Source organism: Zeus faber (genome assembly GCF_960531495.2).
Source record: "Zeus faber genome assembly, chromosome: 9".
In the NCBI taxonomy this organism is placed as follows: domain Eukaryota; kingdom Metazoa; phylum Chordata; class Actinopteri; order Zeiformes; family Zeidae; genus Zeus; species Zeus faber.
In genome coordinates this window covers 3,187,731-3,207,097 of record NC_137197.1, presented here as the reverse complement: position 1 = coordinate 3,207,097, position 19,367 = coordinate 3,187,731, and the positions used below count along the sequence as shown (strand labels likewise).

At 43.1% G+C, this 19,367-nt stretch overlaps 1 protein-coding gene across 1 annotated transcript in view; it reads right to left on the bottom strand.

Annotated features, from left to right (window-relative positions):
* Positions 1 to 19,367, bottom strand: part of gbe1b (glucan (1,4-alpha-), branching enzyme 1b) — a 113,140-nt gene that overhangs the window by 42,446 nt on the left and 51,327 nt on the right. The window contains exons 9-12 of the mRNA XM_080006319.1: positions 18,843 to 18,970; positions 18,453 to 18,551; positions 3,961 to 4,071; positions 2,905 to 3,076 (exon numbers count right to left, since the gene is read on the bottom strand). Of these exons, the coding sequence (XP_079862445.1) occupies positions 2,905 to 3,076; positions 3,961 to 4,071; positions 18,453 to 18,551; positions 18,843 to 18,970 (510 nt within the window). The remainder of the gene's footprint in view (positions 1 to 2,904; positions 3,077 to 3,960; positions 4,072 to 18,452; positions 18,552 to 18,842; positions 18,971 to 19,367) is intronic.

The following is a 19,367-nucleotide window of genomic DNA, read 5'->3' as shown; positions in this document are numbered from 1 at the left end:
GGTTACCAAATATAAAGATATTGCACATAAAAATAAAATATAGGCTACCAAAGCCTGATATAACTACCAGGTATAATATAGCTGCAGGCAGCAATCCGCAGGGTCAGTGTAGTCGTGTTGGGTGCGTTTTACAGTTTCCTGGTTTCTCTGAAATGCAGCCTATTTTCAGAGTGTACTTGAACACAACACAGTCTGTTGTCTCCTGGTTGCTCGTCTCACAGAGCAACCACTACGCGGTCTACACAGCGCAACCCTCCTGTCTTTAGAACAACCCTCCATGTTTGTCTGTAAAACACAACTTCTTATTATTACAACTCACCGTGTTGTCCGTGGAAACAGAGCTGCACTCTCGGTGACAGGTGGCCGTTTGGTGCCGTGTCGAAAATAATATTTTCAATTAGTTACGTTTCCCTGAAACACAAAAAATGCTCTGGTATTTCTGTGAGCAATTACCATTCCACGGCTTCTATTTTCCCGACGCGTCACTTGATATTTAACGCATCACCCAGTCGCACATTTCAGTGATTTTGAGCGGAGGCGGTGACGAATTTTTAAGGGTTGTTATTATTATTTGTTGCTTTTCAATAATCCGACAAAGTTATGTGGACCACAGATTTTAAATATGAATATATAACAGATCTACTGACATCTACCAGGTAAGAAGCTATATAAATATACATGTAAATCAATAGTTTTGTAACATCAACACACTACAGAGTGACCGAGTGCACGCCGCACACTGGACACGGTCCAACTAGACATTCTCAATCACAATCTGTACATTTATAGTCAATAATATGATGACGTCATAAAGTGTCTGACTGTAAATATCGTTCATAGTAAATCCTTTGATGATGTCATAAAGCGTCTTACTGTAAATCTCATCTCCTTCATTTTAGAACGAGACGCGTGACGTCTCAGTTGACCAAGACAAACTCAATATTTTGGTTTAAATTTGTTCGGTATTTCATTAATATCTGCTCTGTATGTGGATCTATTTAAATGAAATTTTAACCACGAGATCCTTGTGACATCACGGTTTAAACGACACCTCAACCGTGTCCGTAGCTTCTGCCAGATTATGTCTTCCAGATAGATTTAGCCATGTGTGAAATGCATTGGCTCGTATCTGTAATTTCAATATAAATTTGGTCGGTTTTAGATAATATCTACTCCGTATGTGGATCGATTTGGATTAAACTTCAACCACGAGGTCTTTGGGACAACGCCGTTCAAAGAAGACATCAACCGTGTTATTGTGTTACGCCGAAGTTAGTGTTCCAGATGGTTTTAGGCTTCAAAATTCCAAGAATTTTCGCCTGAACAATAACAGGGCTGTACCTATTATATTGTGAAGCACAAAATCACATCCTGAAATGACCAGGAAGATATTTTACGCGATCAAATGAAAACGCCGCGTCGGGAAAATTTAAGTCCAAATTGCTTTTTCCTGATTATTTCATGTTACTGTTTATTTTTACAGAATTTCATCATGGAGGGCTGCCTACGAGCTTCAAAGAAGGAAATAAATAAAGAAGCATGTGTTCCTAAATCTGTGTCAAACCAGAGTACTGATTAATATAATGAGACAATGCAAAGGAAAAAAGATAAAGGGAAGTTGCAGAAGTTTGGAAAATAATTATATTAATAATCCTCTACTCGGGGGCAGAATCACAAGAGTTGAAAAGCTTTGTCCCGACCCCATTAGCACCGTCTAAATGAATATAATAAAGTTATTATGCAATCCGCTTTTAACTGATCTCTGCGCTACATGTTCTGTATTTTCCGTAATTCTCTATTTATTCTGCATTTCGGCTGAGACAGAGATCATCGTGTCTTTGCTGCCGTCTGTCACAATGATTTCAAAATCGTCCGATCGCAATTACTTGAGCTGACCGCGATCACTTTGTAAAGTCATGAGAGTCCATATTCTGATGTTTCCATCCTAATTTCATGGGAAATTTAAGGCAACGTCAAAACAAAAAATAAAACAAATGAAATGTAACCTAGGTCTAAAAAAAAAAATCTTCTTATGGTGGATGTGTATTATTTCACCATTACATGCTGATGACTAAGAACAAAAAAAAAAAAAAAAAAAAAAAAAAAAAATTGACATTGTTCATTGCAGTTATTTGTATATAATGTATGTATGTTTGTATATATGTGTATATATATTGTGTCATGTTAGTGAAGGCCCTGCTTTTTAGTTTGAGGACATATATAGTGCCCTTGTGTATGAAATGTGTTTTATACAAATACTGCTTTACTTGCTGTGTTGGGTGATTTCATGCTCTGTACAGATCTCCACAAAATATTTTCCCTCTGGGGACAATAAACTAAACTAAATTAAACCGAAGCAACAAAAAAAAAGTAAATCAATGATGGAATGCAGATCTTGTTTTAGGATCAACGCTCCACAAACACCTTCATTCACATGACAAACCTTCCATCCGCTCTGGGACCTGTGGCAGGGAAACTTGTATCGAAAGCCTTTGAAACCCTGGTCTGTTTCTAAAACTTCCGATCACATTAAATGATAATCACGATAAATAACCTGCAATATTATTTCACTTATGACACTCCACGTCACGTAACAGCATTTCTTATCATACGCCGTGTTATCGTCTTCCTGTTTACACCCGGCGTGCTGCCCAGATCTGTATCCAGATGGTTTACAGACGTGGAGAAGCTTGAGCCGCATTTACACTCGTAAAAAAACAGATCTGAATCAAATTCCCTGCCTGAAAATTTAATTAGCGACACCAAACCGCCTTGATTCCGTTCCACAAGCACTTAGCAGATAGTCCACGAGGAGAAAAGCTTTGGAATAACTAACGAAATGCAAGGGTTTTTCCCTTTTGTTGGCGGACCTCGAGTCAGGCCTGTGTTTCCGGGACGACTCACCGATGAAGTTGAGGTATCCCTCTCCCCCCAGGCCGTGCGTCAGGAGGCGGATCATCTTGTGCAGCTGGACTCCGCGGTCGATGACGGGCGTCATGGGAACCGTGGTGCTCATGTTGGTGTACATCTCCTTGTCCATCAGCCAGAAAGCCAGCGTCTTGTCTCCCACCAGAGCCTGGAGGCGGCAGAGGGGAGAGGCTTGGTCAGAGAAGCAGAAAGGTACCTGCTCTCCAAAGCAAATAATGCAGCATCTGCAACATCATAATGCAAGGTGCTAAGCTTGTTATTATGTTGAATGCAACCAAGGAGCAAAACTAAAAGTACTTGTTCAACATCATGACCTTTTCTGTGATGCATTTCTCCTGTGATGCATTTAGCTCTGCCGCTGAAAGTGAAAGGTCTTGATGGTCGCTCTAATGCCCCCTCCTCCTTCATGCCTAAATGTTAACCCTTCGTGAAACCCTTTGCACGGCTCGTCAGGAGAAAAATAAAACATTTATACGGACGTTGGCTCGGGTACGGCGCAAATACCTCAAAACCGTACTTGAGCAGAAAGATAGGTACTCGCATCAAAAAGAGGCAATAAGAATAAAGTAATAAGAATAACAACAGAAAAAGAAGAAAATATAAATTTGCAAAAAGCTTGGCTATAATTCGGATTCTGATAAACACCTAAACTTTTTATTTGTATTATTATTATTATTATTATTATTATTATTATTATTATTATTATTATTATTATTCAAGTATCGCAATAGGCATTGGCAATATAGACCTCAAATCTAACAAACAATATAAATAAACCTAACAATGAAAATTAAGCCTGGAAGGAAACAATGACCAATAAACAAATAGCAATATACAATAATCCAATGATAAATACATTTAAACCTAAAGATCAGCAAAGAGGCAGTTAAATAAAGCTCAAAATGAAATAACAAACAATAAGAAAAAATGGCAACATAGAACAAGCCTCAAAATGAAAAAGCAGATAGTAAAAATGTTCAATCTACAACAGCCTGTCAATGAGAAACAGCCCCAGCGGTGCGGTACTCCTACCTGGTCGTGGCTCTCTGCGTAGGCGACGCAGCCTTCCCCGTAGCGCCGGTTGGTCAGTGTGTGGACGATGTTGCCCATGTCCCAGTCCTCATCCTTTAACTCCTTGAGGATCTGCCGGTGACAGGGAGCACTTATCGAAAACAGCTTTGATGGACGACGGGGTGAGACATCCGTCCCAAGAGTGACGGATGGCCCCGGCTCAGAGTGCTCTTTGTGGAGTTTCTTTCTACCTTACGGTCAGAACTTTTCTCTGGATTACACTTCCTTCCCTGATCAATCTCCGTTTTGACATCTCTATCTAGCCCAAAACCGGTCCATCTCTTTGAGTTATGTCTATCTTAAAATGGTGGTAATAGAGTTCTTAATAACTTCCCTTGGGCCGGTGGGTCGGCAGCGACTGGCCGGCGATGCTCCGCCCGAGGTGTCTAAGGTTAGATGCTCCCATTCAGGTAGGAATTCGACAATAAATCCAACGCTGGAATCAGTCTTTTGCCTCTGGCGGCCTCCATCCACACATCCTACCAAGAGGTCACCTGAAGAGGTCGAAAGCCAACGCGTGCAATCAACAAATACCTGTAATCACACATGCAGCCACAGTCCCAGTCAAACAGGGTTCCCAATCGCACCTCACCAGTCGAGCTATTATTTGGAGATTCCGATGCCCAACACCTTGATGTATAAATGAGAACTACTGAGCTAGAGGTCACTTTCCTCTTTAGAAATAGAACACGCGCACTGAGACTGAAGTACTTAGGTATCCCAATTTGGCGTCCAGCGGCAAAGCATTTTCCAATAATGCACATTTCGGTTGGAAACGTTAAAGGATAAAACTTCCCATCCGCACCGGGCGTAAGATCATGTGATTCCGAGGCCAAGAGAGCCTCAACAAACAGTGTGGGAAGGCGCGGACACGTCACTCCCGCGCGGGACAAACAATGAGGGTTTTTCCTTTGTGGAAACCCAAGCGCATCCTCAGAGGAGCCTGGATCCCGGCTCTCCCGGCTCGGTGACCGACTGAAGCCTGCTGAGTGGAATTGGCTGTGACAGGTGATTGACGTGTCAGGAAACCTTTATATTACTCCACGGAGCCATAATCCTCCGGGTAAGGAGAGTAAATTGTGCCGATCAATATGTCGGAGATGAATCGGCCGGTTCACCCAAAGGGTCCATTTCGGTCTACATCTCCATCCGTCCATGTTCCACGCTCCTCACCCGGCCCGTGTGGCCGAATGAATCACTGCGAATGTGCGGCGCTTCTCCAGCACGCCGCCCATGGTTTAACCCTCTATCAGGGCAGGTTCTCAAGCAGCTCCCCGCCTGCCGTTAATAACCCTCACGTCAGGTTAGGCCGACACTATTACCCCCACCGGTCATTAGGCTTGTGAAAGCAGAGATTAAAAAATAAGAGACGTGAGGAATACGTATTTCCGCCGCGTGATTTCGGCCGACGAAATTCCGCAAGATCACGAAGGGAAACCGTTTTTCACTCATGCCAGGAAATATCGCAGAACACTGGGCGGAGACGACGCAATGTGAATCGTAGGACATCCGACGGGATCGAGCTGCTCCGTTTTTCTTGTTTTTCCAAATACATATTTTGAGTTTTGAGTGTGTGGCTATTACCTCCACCTGTCTTCTGTGATTTAACACACCTTGTTTTCTGGAAGTTAAGCGTGTAAAAGCAGAGAAAAACAGAGGAAGGAATTTATTTTGTTGGCACTCCATTGTTTTAGCATCGAAAATCTTGTTTTTATTCAAATCGGTAAAACATTGTTTTTTTTTCTTATTTTGTGCAACGCCCCTGTTGAACTAGCTGTTTCCTCTGGGTTCACCTCAGAGGGCATCTCTGGCGGATTATTTTCTGTTTTTTGACGCAGCTCCAAAAAACGCTAAACAAGTGAATGTGTGGAACATTCCCCGGAGATGCCGCCGTCTTCACATCCACGCACAACCAGACACGTTGCACTTCCTCATGAACCACTACAATTGAGTTCGACCGCAAAAAGCCGAGCGGGAGCAATTAATCTGGGAGCGGAGCTGTCGGAGAAGAGCGTGCCGTGACTGGGGGGGGGGGCCTCGCCCACCTCCGGCTCACCCGCGTCCGCCCCGAGCCGCCGCCGCGCGGCCGTGCCGCCGCCGGTGACACGCTACTTCATCAGCGGTAACGAGCGGCGCACAAATCTCACTCTACAAGCCGGCTGTCAGGAGCCGAGCAGAGCGGCCGGATTAATTAGGCAGAGCCACGATGAGGTCATCCAACAGAGTGCTGATGGACAATGAGTGATTCACAGCTCTGTCTGTCTGTCTGACTGTCTGTCTGACTGTCTGTCTGTCTGAAGTTAAACTGATTTGACAGACAAAGGGCTTTATTGAACCAAAAGGGAATAATATAAAATCTTAGGTTGGATTTAGATTTATAAAAATATTATATATTAAATATATATATAAATATATAATTATAATATATATTTTATTTTTTTGTAATTTCTTTTTTTCCTATTTTTGCACATTTTGCTATTCTTGTTTCATTTTTTATCCAAATCGTCTTGTTCAGAAAAGCACCCATCTGGTGAAATAAACAGGTTTTAATTGTGATTATTACTATTACTTTACGAAAAATGTGAGGGGAATATTTTCAGTTTCAAGTTTAAGAGCATACTTGACTTATGCCACTAAAGCCAATGTGTTTTGCTTCTGTAAATATGCAAATGAACTTCAATGAAAGGACTTTACTTTCCCTCCGTCCCTCATCCAGAGGTGCAGCACGCTGAGAGCCATTTAGCGCTGAGAGCCACAGTTGGTCCGGGCGGGACTCAACCTCCGGCTCCTTTTCATTTTGCGTCGGTTTGCGTTGCCATGGGGACGTCCTCTCCTCACGTACGGAGGAGGTGGGAGAGGAAGAGGTCCAAGTGTAGCGCTCAATCCCCGGGTTCAGCCTGATGCCTCGCTAGCCTACGAGTTTTCCTTTTTTAAATTAATGAACTTTCCGCCCACACAAATGCCTTCGCCCGAGATACGGCTGGAGTTAAAACAGCCGCTGCGCCGCTCACGTCGTAGTTTACTCCACCCGTCCTCCCCCTCGCCATAATAACCCCGCCTGAGCGAGCCTGCCGTCTAAACCCTGCACCGCCTGTTAACACCGTGCGGGGAGAAGGCCTCGGAGTGCAATTAGCTAATAGAATAAAGCAGGAAGATGCTGAAGCACTGCTGTGAGGAGGCAGACAGACAGACAGAGAGTGGGTGAGAGAGAGCAACGAGCGAGAGAGAAAGACAGAGAGTGGGTAAGAGAGAGCGAGCGATGAACGAGAGAGCGAGAGAGAGAGAGAGAGAGAGCGACCCTTACAGGCCAAGTGGCAAAGCCCCGGGCGCAGTTAAATAAACAAGCTGGTGCTGTAGGCGTTGTGGAATTCTATCAAGACATGATAATTGAAAAGGTTTATGCCTCCGACGTGAGGGACAGAAGGAGCGAGGGAGGGAGCAAAGGGAGGGAGGGAGCATAGGGAGGGAAGGAGGGAGCAAAGGGAGGGAGGGATCGGGACAGAAAGCGCTTGTTGATTAGATTTTTCCCTCCTCGAGCTAAAAAACAAAAATAAAAAACTGTGTTGGCAGATGTTTTCACTCAATTAGAGACGAAGCAAAATAACATGAAAACTAAAAAAATAAAGAAATGAAAAAGAAAGAATATTGATTGTTTCATCTACATCCGAATGAATCTGTGCTGTTCCCTCAGGTTCTGTCATCAGGTTCTGTCATCAGTTCTCTCATCAGGTTCTGTCATCAGGTTCTGTCATCAGGTTCTGTCATCAGTTCAGTCATCAGTTCAGTCATCAGTTCAGTCATCAGGTTCTGTCATCAGGTTCTGTCATCAGGTTCTCTCATCAGGTTCTGTCATCAGGTTCTGTCATCAGGTTCACATCAGGTTCACATCAGGTTCTCTCATCAGTTCAGTCATCAGGTTCTCTCATCAGGTTCTCTCATCAGTTCTCTCATCAGTTCAGTCATCAGGTTCTCTCATCAGTTCAGTCATCAGGTTCTCTCATCAGTTCAGTCATCAGGTTCTCTCATCAGTTCAGTCATCAGGTTCTCTCATCAGTTCAGTCATCAGGTTCTCTCATCAGGTTCTCTCATCAGGTTCTCTCATCAGGTTCTCTCATCAGGTTCTCTCATCAGGTTCTCTCATCAGGTTCTCTTCATATTCCACAGCCCACTGGACCACACTGCCTCTTTCCAGCCAGAAAAGAAGTCGTATCGACACAGCGTGGAGCCGGGTTCAAGGAGGCAGGATGGAGTTGGAGATGTATAAATACCCACATCTCTCACCGTCACCGTTCTCGCTGTCTCAAACACAAACACACTCCAGCCCGTTCAAATCCCTTCTAATTGGCGCTGGGCCCACCCTGCGTGCGGCTCCCCGGCTGCACCACGCCAGCCAGCGCCTCCCTCCCTGCTCCCCCAGCTTAACCAATACATGCAGCGGGGACTCCTCAGGGAAGCAACAAACCACATTTAGAATTAGAATTACACACACGCACGCTCCCAACGAGCTGAACCTAAATTAATACTGCATCGCAAGCAATATTGTTTGCAGAGCGGCAGCAACATGCTCTCCAGAGGCGACCGCAGCACAATCCCATGAAACCACTGGAACCAGAGCTGCTGCCCTGCACAACCACCAGGCAGCATCACTGAAGAAGCTCTCTCTCTCTCTCTCTCTCTCTCTCTCTCTCTCTCTCTCTCTCTCTCTCTCTTCTCTCTCTCTCTCTCTCTCTCTCTCTCTCTCTCTCTCTCTCTCTCTCTCTCTCTCTCTCTCTCTCTCTCTCTCTCTCTCTCTCTCTCTCCCTCTCTCTCTCTCTCTCTCTCTCTCTCTCTCTCTCCTCCCTCTCTCTCTCTCTCTCCCTCCCTCTCTCCCTCCCTCCCTCCCTCCCTCGTGTGTGTATAAAATCCACTGCTGTGAGAGACAGACTTGATTTACGATGCAAGACTTCCCCCATTGAGCGGCACAAGAAAGCACGGCGTGCAGGGCTTCACGCAGCGCCGTGTGTTCACAATGCCCCGCTGTAGGTTTTCAGCCGCACGCTCAACTTAAACCGTGGAGCGGTGAAGAACATTACTTAATGCACTTTCAAAACGCACTTTCAAAACGCATCACGGTTAAAGCTGCATGTCCTCATCTTACATACTTCCAAGAAGGGCTGCACGAAATTGGAAAGAACTGACGTACTTTTTCTGCGATATATATTGCTATGACTTGACCTGAAGATTTTAATCTCTATTTGGAAAGAATAACTCATTCTATAATGATTGGGGGGATTTTATAGGGGAGTGCATCCGCATAAAAAATGAAAATAATATTAGGTTTAATCAGTAAACTGTCAACTGTGTCAGGCAGGTTTATTTTTCCCTTAATTTAGAAAAATAAATATTACTCTTTCTTATAAGGAATGATCAACAAAAACCACAAACCAAAACTATAAATAATGGAAAAATATAAGTTAAAAAAAACGCACAACATTTTTGTGAATTCAAGCCAAACATTTCTGCTGCGGTCAGCCATGGTCCAGGATGTAAACGGAAATGTGTGCGCACCGCGATACCGTTTCCATCGCTTTGTCATAAACCAGCGGCAGAAGCTTTACGGCCGTATTTTACGCCACGGTGCTTTCCTGCACGTTATCTGCAGGTGGAAGCGATGTAAACAAACATGGATGGAGGAACGCTTCGGGAAATGACTCATTGGATGGATCACAGACTACTATAACATTTTCCTGTCTGCTGCCGCCTATGAGGTGAGGGCTGACGACCCCACGCAGCGTTTTGTTTGCAGATCCTGTTTCAGTGCATTACAAGACACAGGTGGCGTCAGTACAACTTAATTTGCCGTTTACTACCAGCACACCTCTGATAAGAAATTGCATCCTTGTTTTTTTCCCCAGATAAAAATGAGTAGCTCCTTTTTAGTCAAATTCTGGTTTTACAATAAACATGAGGTAATGTGATGCTGGAGTATTGAATGGATTATGGATCAATATAACGTTTGCCTGTATAATAAGGAGCCGCAACAACATAAGGTGAGAAAGTCGGGAGCGTGACTGAAATATGCAAAAGTTAGGAACCCATAAGCAGAACCAAAATGGACTTGTCTTATTGAACCCACGGTTCTTAGAAATTTGGAAAACAATCCTTCAATCGGACTAAATTGTTGCATCAGACACACTTCTACTGTCGGTTGGTCACGGAACATAAGAAGCGTGTGAGTTTTCCTCTCGTATCAAGCAGCAAAGAAGTTGTAGCGTGACGTGTTTGAGTTCATTTGCGGTACTTGACATCGCACGTCCTGCGATGTGACCGTTGCTCGCCACACATCACCATGACGATGCTGAAACCATACGTCCTGCCGCCCTAGTTCCAAGTACTGTTCCAAACTGAAAGTGGCGTGAAGGCTGAGGCCAAGGAATCACACTTTCCATTATTTCATTAATATCATATATCATATATATAATATGATAGGGCTGTACCCGAATCGGACAATGTTCAATGTGAATATTCTTCTATTCGGCGTGGGGGTTGGGGGGGTGAAAGGGCCACGAGACCCAGTATTAAATGGGCCCCGGGGCTAAATTATTGAAGACCGTAGTATCGCTCAGCTCGGACGTTACCCGTACTGTTCAGGATATTGGAGAAATTAAGATAATAGATTTCTGTATGAGAATGTTAATATATAGAATGTATTTGGGCTGTACAACCCGTTTCTAACTTGCAATAAGATTATGGCATTTGTCTAAGAGCCATTTTGGCTTCTATCAGAGGAGACATCTCCCCCCCCCTCCCCCTCCATGGCAGGAGATATGGAGATATGCGCGAGGGGGGGGGGGGGGGGGGGGCGGGGCCGGCTTCCTCCGCCTGGCTCTCACGCGACAAGGAGACCCTGCACTGAGGGAGTGTCAATGGCACGGTGAGAGCAGATTGCTCCCCGATCGCCCCCTCTCCATGCCTAACGCAACGAAAATAAAGCAGGGTTCAATGCTCTGCTTTCTCTTCATTTTAGTTGTTCTCTTCAAAAAATAAAAAATAAAAAATAAAACGATAAGAGTACCGTTAAAGTACTGGTTCGCTAAGCAGTATCGGTAAGAGTAGTAGTACCATTAAAATCTTAACCATAACCATCCCTACTGTCTCCCCTTTCCTCCAATGCCTCGTCCTCGTTCCTCCAAATAAAACAGCTAGAAACTGTGTTTTTAGTTGTTTTCCTGGCGATGCCGTGCTCCCGTCCGTTGTCATCGATACGATTTTGTCTCATCGATAAGAAGAATTTGCTGTCTTGTTGTTATCGTATCAACGGGCGTCTTTACGAGGCGCAGGGCGTTTCGAGAGAAAAAAAATATATATATAAAAAAACCCAGCCAGGAAGTAGTAGTACTCAGCGGAAACCCAGGGTAGGTCAAGGAAAAAAAATACCCAGTGAAGTAGGATGTAGTGGTAGAAGAAGGTGGAGGTTTCAGTAGAAAGCGATATGTTCATTGGTCCTCAACATCTGATGCTGCGTTCAGATGGAACTGGATCGACGGGAACGGAATAACGACACTTTCTGAACGGCAGGGGGGAGGAGGAAAACAACCTGGAGCGAGGGAGGTACGACTGCAAAAATAATGTTGCTATGGTGATGACTCCAATAAAATGTATAAAACTAAATTATTTTGTGTCTGTTAATATATATTAACATTTTTGTAATGTTTAGTAATTTTATTAGCCTCTCGATGTCCATATTTTCACCAGACTTGATCTGCTACGTAACATGCGACTTATTCCGTTGCGGAGGACGGCAAAAAGTTTAAATATTTAACTCAAGCCTAGTCCAAGTTCCGTTCCAGTTCGGTTCTTGGGCTTGCATAACTCCAAATACAGCTAAAACGGCTCGATGCGTCCTCCCGCCTAAAATATTGATGGCTGCGTCGAGTGGCGAGTGGTTTGATTTGGACCCTGATCTCCCAGCATGCATTTTGGCAGCAATATCCCAATTGACCAGGCTCTACTCAGCCCTGGCTTGTGGATGAAACGAGCCTTTTTAATGTGACTTGTTCTTATCGAAGGCTCTGCTGACGAAGACTGACGTAGACTTGGCTCGACAACTAATGATAAAATGTACTTGAAAATTGCTTTGGATAAAAGTGTCTGCAAACGACAATGGCTGTAAAAAGGACTGACTGCTGGCAAAACTAAACATTTAATTTCAAGGGTCCATAGGATCAATTGAAGCAGTTAACTCACAAAGTTTAGTCTTGAACCAAAGAAATCTTGTAGGACAGAACACTGGAGAAACTGAAAAACACATTGGAGTCAAATGGAAAATAAAGTGTGTTTTGGCATCATATAGAGCTTTGCCAAGGACAGATGAACAGCCTCTTAGCCTATTGAATTCCCTCCACTTAAGAAGAACGCATCCTGGAGGTATTTCAGCGGGGACTCGTGATGACTCGACCTTCAGGGAACATCATGCCGCACGCCTTTATTTTCCCATTCAGTTCCAATCAAAGTCCACATTCAGGCAAACAGACACTGGGTTTGCATGAACACTGATGAACACCAGGATTGGTTCTTGCTGCAGAATAATATGTCGACTGTTTTCTGTTATTTTTCAACAAACTTTGTGTCACTTTGTCATCCTCTCTTGTTATACATCAAGGACTAGGAAAAATAACAAAATAAATTTGCAGCAGCATACAAAATAGTCCTTCACCCCCAGGTGTGTCACACCGTGAACTGAACAGACTCTGGGTAATGTCTGCATGATATCAATAAAAAAGAAGAAACATATAAAAGAAAGATAAATGTCTGAATCAGAAAAAAAAAACAAGGAAGATATTGTGAATGTTTGTGGAGTTAATACGTAAGTCTTTGTCTTACCCTCCAGTGAGACCTGCTGCTTTCCATCCACCCCATCAAATCAAATGTCCAATATCAAATTCCTTTTGAGGAACACAAACCTTGACTTATAAATCTGAAAAGGCGTTTCCTTCAAATGCTTATCATAAAAGTGTGCACAACGGTCCTGTGAGGAAGAAAACAAACAAAAAATAAAAAACCCCAAAAACATGCAGACTCCAACAAGAGTTTCTGGTGCAGGATTGCAAAGTCAGCCAAAGAGCAAAGCCAACGAGGCTCCAGGGTGGTGTTCTTTGCTCAAGGCCTTTAGCTGCTGGTGCCACCAGAGACAGAGGCAAACCAGCGTTTCCCTCAGCTGTCACCTCTCATCAAACTGTTGCTCAGTCTCTCTTTCCACAGGCCAAATTGTGAGTCCCGATGGACAAGGACAGCTTCATAAAGACGACAAAATAATGCTTTCTCTACTTCACCGAAGCTGCTTTTTTGCCACCTAATAATTAAATTGCTCGAACTCGAAGTGCACAATACTAACACAACAAGGTCGATGGAGAGCAAGCCAAACACCCGTCGGTGGTTTAGGTGACTGGTCCACCTGCTGAGTTCATTCAGGGTAGGAGGATTGGGAATAACGTGGTCTAACTCCAAGGAGCTGGAGAAGCATTGCAAAGCATCAAGGGCCTGAAAGGTTTGCTGAAACACCCAGGGAACTCGGTCGGGCCCCTTGGACCCTTTCTACAGCCCATACGGACCCTCATCAGTCGACATACCAACACTTACAATTGACCAATCACTACATTTGATCTAATTATTTATTATGACAGATTTGCCAATAACCCTCTGTTCAAACAGAGTTCAAGTACTCAGTCCTAACTCTTGGTACTTGCTGATAAGGTCTACCCATAGAAATTCTGATAACATTTTATCAGGGCGGAGACTGTTTTGTCAGTTAATGTGCATTACAATAACAGGATATAAAAGATAGACGCTTACAAAAATGCACAGGGATAACAATTCAATTAAGAATTATAAATACAGGGAATCATAAAATTATTATAATAACCGTAAATCGTCCGCGTTTGGACACGGAGGCAAACACTGCTCTCCATTCGCGAGTGATGGGGAATTAAGGCTCTTTGAAGGGAACCGGATCTTATACCATAACATCTGCAAATTGGCAAATGACATGAATAACAAGTGAAAATATATGATAGTCTCCATAAGTATGTTATTTATATATATTTTTGTTAATATCTATATATTATTTTAAAAACATTTCACAATAAATAAAATAAATAAAATAAGTTATATTGTTAGTTATTTTTGTGCAGAACAGGTCAAAACAGTATTTTTCACGTACAAATAATAATAGTAAAATTAGTTATTGAAATAAAACCTCGCAGTCAGTCGCGTGTGTGCCTTCACTTTGTGAACCAGATGTGACAGCGGGTGCGCTCCTTTTCAGCCAGGGCACCTCCTGGCGAGGGAGGAGCATACATGGACAACTGATACTTCCATGGAGAGGAAAACAATACGACATAAAACTGTAAAACTTGCTGGGATTGCTCCTAAACAACCCAACACTGCTGTGCACAATGGTCACGGAAAGCCGATTTGACTGACAAAGGCGTGCTAAAGGCGTGCCATAAATGCATGCTTGTTTTTAAGTTAAATCATTGAAAAAGCTGCTTTTCAACAACTGAACAATTTCTTGGCACAACACAACTGTTTTGATGTCTTCAAGTCAGGATTTGGAGCACAACACAGCACTGAGACTGTTCTTGTTAAGGTCTTCAATGACATACATCCAAACACAGACAGTGGCAGAATTTCAGTTTTAGTACTACTGGATCTCAGTGCTGCATTTGACATGGTTGACCACAATATATTTATTAGACCAACTGGAAAACTGGGTTGGACTTTCTGGCACATTAATAAACTGGTTCAAATCCTACTTAAAGGACAGGGACTACTTTGTGGTTATAGGTAATTATCCATCAGAGCAGGCAAAAATGACATGTGGAGTTCCCCAGGGCTCCATTCTGGGGCCTCTTCTGTTTAACATCTACAAGCTCCCACTGGCTCACATGGAAAACATATGGAAAACAAATGTTTATCATAATTATGCAGACGTCACACAAATTAACATAACCATATCATCAGGGGACTATGGTCCAATACAACAACTGAGCAAGTGCATTGAACAAATGTACAATAGGATGTGCCAGAATTTTCTCCAATTACACAAAAACAAAACTGAAGCAATTGTTTTTGGAGCCAAGGAAGAACGACTCAAAGTCAGCGCTCAGCATCAATCGGTGATGTGAAAAAGCACCAACCAAGCCAGAAATCTTGGCGTAGTTATGGACTCGGACCTAAATTTCAAAAGCCACATTAAAATAATTACAAAGTCAGCCTACAATCACCTTAAGAACATATCAAGGATTGAGGGAATTTGTAAAAACGTGTCCATGCCACGCCGTCTTTACAGCTCTCCCTCAAAGATGGATCAGACAGTTGATTGAGAACGCTGCTGCTCCGGTCCTCACTAAGACCAAGAAAGTGGATCATATCACTCCAGTTCTCACATCTTCACACTGGCTTCCTGTCTGTCAAAGAATTGATTTCAAAATACTACTGTTGCTTTATAAAGCGGAGAATAGCTTCGGGACAAAATACATTTCTGATCTTCTAATACCTTATGAACCATCCAGAGCTCTCAGGTCGTCTGTGACAGGTCTGACTTCTGTCCCCAGACTCAACACTAAACATGGAGAAGCAGCGTTGGGTTTTAAAGCTCCACATATCTGCAACAAAGTCCCAGAAAACTGCTGCTCTGCTGCAATTCTCACCTCTTCACTTTTACTTGATTTTATGCATTCTGTGCTTTCTATTTCAAAACTTTATAATGTGTTCTTCCTTTTACAATGTGTTTCTTTTGCACTACGCATTCTATATATTGTATTTTTTAACATTATGCATTCTATGTCCTTTTATAATGTGTTTCGTTGCACTTTGTCTTAATGCCTTTGATGCCTTATGTAAAGCACTTTGAATTGCCTTGTTGTTGAAAAGTGCTGTATAAATAAACTCGCCTTGCCTTCCAATTAAATCCATGTTAATCCACTGCCGCGGCTCCACCGACCACGTCACGGCAGCATTTCTCTATTTTTGCGTGAGAGGTCTATTTCTTTTTTTCATTTTCAACTGCGCGCGGCTACGCAGCCTTTTCCATAGATGCACGGCATAAAACTACATAGAAATGTTTTTGTTAAGAGTGTAATCAATTTAAATGTGTTTTATATGAGTCCACATTGTACAGTCCACATTGTACCAGAGACTACAGCTGCTGTCGGATTTGCTTCTTGATCAAGACCCATTTTGAATACAAAGAACACACACGCTGTGTCAGTGTGTATGTGACTGTGGGGGGGGGTTGTCATAATGTGCATAAGTTCATCGGATTGGAGGGAGGTGTCCAGGATAGTGTGGAAGGAGAGGAGAGAAGGAAGTTAGGAGAGCGCTGGGTGAGGGTGGAAGGAGAGAGAGAAAGTGTCTGAAGCAAAGTCCGTAATAAAAACAGACACGGCCATCCCAGGCTGTTATTTTCCGACTGGACACCTCAACCCTGGGGTGGCTGAAGCCTCGCGGCAGGCAATAAAAGCATCTTTCCGCGGTGGTTCCGTCTGCGTCTCCTTCATTGTGTCTGTCTGGTCGACCACGCCATGCGTCACAGTATTATCAAACTGTGAGTTAAAAAAATATTTAAATTGCTGTTATTTCCAATATTCCAACACGTCAACATCAACACGTCTGGGACGCTTCACCAGGTAGCAGCTGGAGCCAGAGGAAACTACGCTGTGCACCAACGCGTCCTGTGGATTTCTACCATCAGGCCCCGTCCACAAGTATCTGGAGATTTCTGAAAAGTTGCTATTATCTCTGCTTTTTGGCCTCACATCCACAGGGAAAACACAGTTTTATAAACTGAAGACAAAGCTTCTCCAAGATGGAGATCTTTCAAAACTCCACTTTCCATGTATTTGTGTGGAGGAGGCAAAACCAAGCTCCTGTAAACGCCGATGTCAGGACCTCAACCTTTGCACATTTGCTCATGCTTCAGGAACCTACAAGCGACAGCCGATGCCCGTGGTGTTGTCATTGTCACCATTAAAAGTTGAAAAGTCTCTCCAACCTTCTCTGGAATGGCGTCCATACAGTGTTGTGTATGAATAATATTCATGAGGAGCATGCAGCGTGTTGAGCTTCTTCGTAATATTATTATGAAGACGCTCAACATGCTGCATGCTCCTCATGTTCTTCTGTGGTATTTCACATCAAGTTTTATGAGATATTATGCTCCTCCTGGCCTGGAATGCTTATGTGTTACATACTTTTTATTTTCCATGGGGAAAAAGTATTTTCAGAAGAATCTGTACACGTGTGAACAGGGCCGATGACTTTTTAAGACCCTGGGTGTGGCTGAGGTTGGTTGCTTATATTCAGGTTGGTGTCGTGTTCAGGTATCAGAACTTGAGCACAGTTCAGTTCATCTATACCCATTTTACGGCTAGCTTCCTGGACACATCCTCAGCCAGATGTTAATGTCTTGATAAGTTGCTGTCCGTAGAGGAGAACACGAGCCCTCGTCTCGAGCTAGAAGCACTTCCCCTAGACCTCACGCCCCAGCCGAGCTTCTCAAACTCCCTCACGCTATTAAATAATTGCATTCTTGATGGAATAGAAGCGAGTGATTGGGATATGTATTCACATCTGGCATGACGACACGTTAATTCAGCAAAATGGTTTCAGTTGTGGAAAACCATTTTGAGCCATCTTGTATCTCACAAACCCAACAGCTAATCCCATCAAAATACTTCTGGGAGAAGGCCCAGTGGAGTGGAATTTTTTCAATGTTCCTACTGTTAAAAAACATTGGTTGTCTGAGCACAGAACAAAAATAAATGAAGAAATGAACATAGACGAGGAACTTGACTCTGCATGTTGCTCAAACAGGACAATATAAAATATTTAAAAGATCACTGCCAAAATATAACTACAACTACATCTAACTAAGTATTGTGACTGATGAGCGTTCTCACTCACTGATTTGGAGAAAATAGATTAGATTGATATATTGTTTTAGACTAGATTATATTACATTAGATCTTTTTATACATTTGACTTGATATTAGATGAGACTATATTATTGTACAGTAGATATAATTACATTAGATCCCTTTACATTAGATGAAATTAGATTATATTACAATATATCCAATTAGTTTAGGTTATATTCGATTACGATTATATGAAATATTATTACATTTGATTAGAATACAAATGTAAATACCCTTAATGTGGAAATGTAGGATACCGGGCACCGAAACAGAACATTGGACAGTTCAGATTAGACAAATTACAACAGATAATAGAGATGTTTTAGGGGCTTCAATACACCTCCAGTTAGTTGCAGTACTGTAAAAAGTACAACAGTGTCCGTACCAAAAGCAGAGGCCGATGGTTACTCAACGCAGTGTGTTTTCCCGCAACTTTACATTCACAGTCTCACGCTTCAAACTACAACAGCGGTGTGGAAAGGGGCAGAATCTCACCTGGATCCACTTGTCGGGGATGGCCATCGCCAGGCGATAATCAAAGCCGAGGCCTCCCTCCTCCACCGCTCTGCAGAGAGCAGGCATCCCAGAGACGTCCTAGGATCATTCACAAACAACAACAATTCCGTGTTAGATTTTAGGTTTTCCCCGGCCCCGCCCCCAGCCCAGCCCGCTACAAGTTCCGCTGTGCGGCCCGTATAGTGAAATGTAAAAATAAATCTTATACCGCACACCAAAATGGTGACATCTCATTTACTATTTGCATTATTTATTAATTACATCAATGAAAGTTAAGCAGGCTATAAACCATTGGTAATTGCGTTCATTAATCGTGGCTATGGGCGGTGTCACTGATAAATAACGGGACTCGGCAGCGCGCAGCCTCACCTCGGCGATGGTGATGCAGTCGGGATAGAGGCTGTGGAGGATGTGATTGGCGAGCATCAGGTAAACCAGAGAGTCCTCGTCCACCTGCAGGCCAAAGTACTCGCTGTAGTCCCCCGAGAAGCTAGTGCCTGAGAAACCAACGGGGGAAGCACAGCGTGAACCATCACTGGATTCATTGAAGTGTCTGTCAGATGTCACACGACAGACAATGGAACGCAGCTTCATGCTGGTATTAGGTCTTAACCAACGTCTAAACTAGACCTAATGTATGTCTGAAATAAAACTAAAGAAAATGTTTGAAGCTTTTAAGCCACCATATTGGACAACAATACACAGCCCACATTAGCCAAATGTACACACACTAATAAATCCTCTTAATTCCTTTCACTGAGAGCATATGAAGCTAACCCCAGCGATAAAATGGCGTAAAACAACTATGTCCAATTGATTTTCTAATGGAAAGCAGTTTTATCTATCAGGATGTAAGGCAACACCACAGCGATGGAGGATCGAGTGTAATGTGAT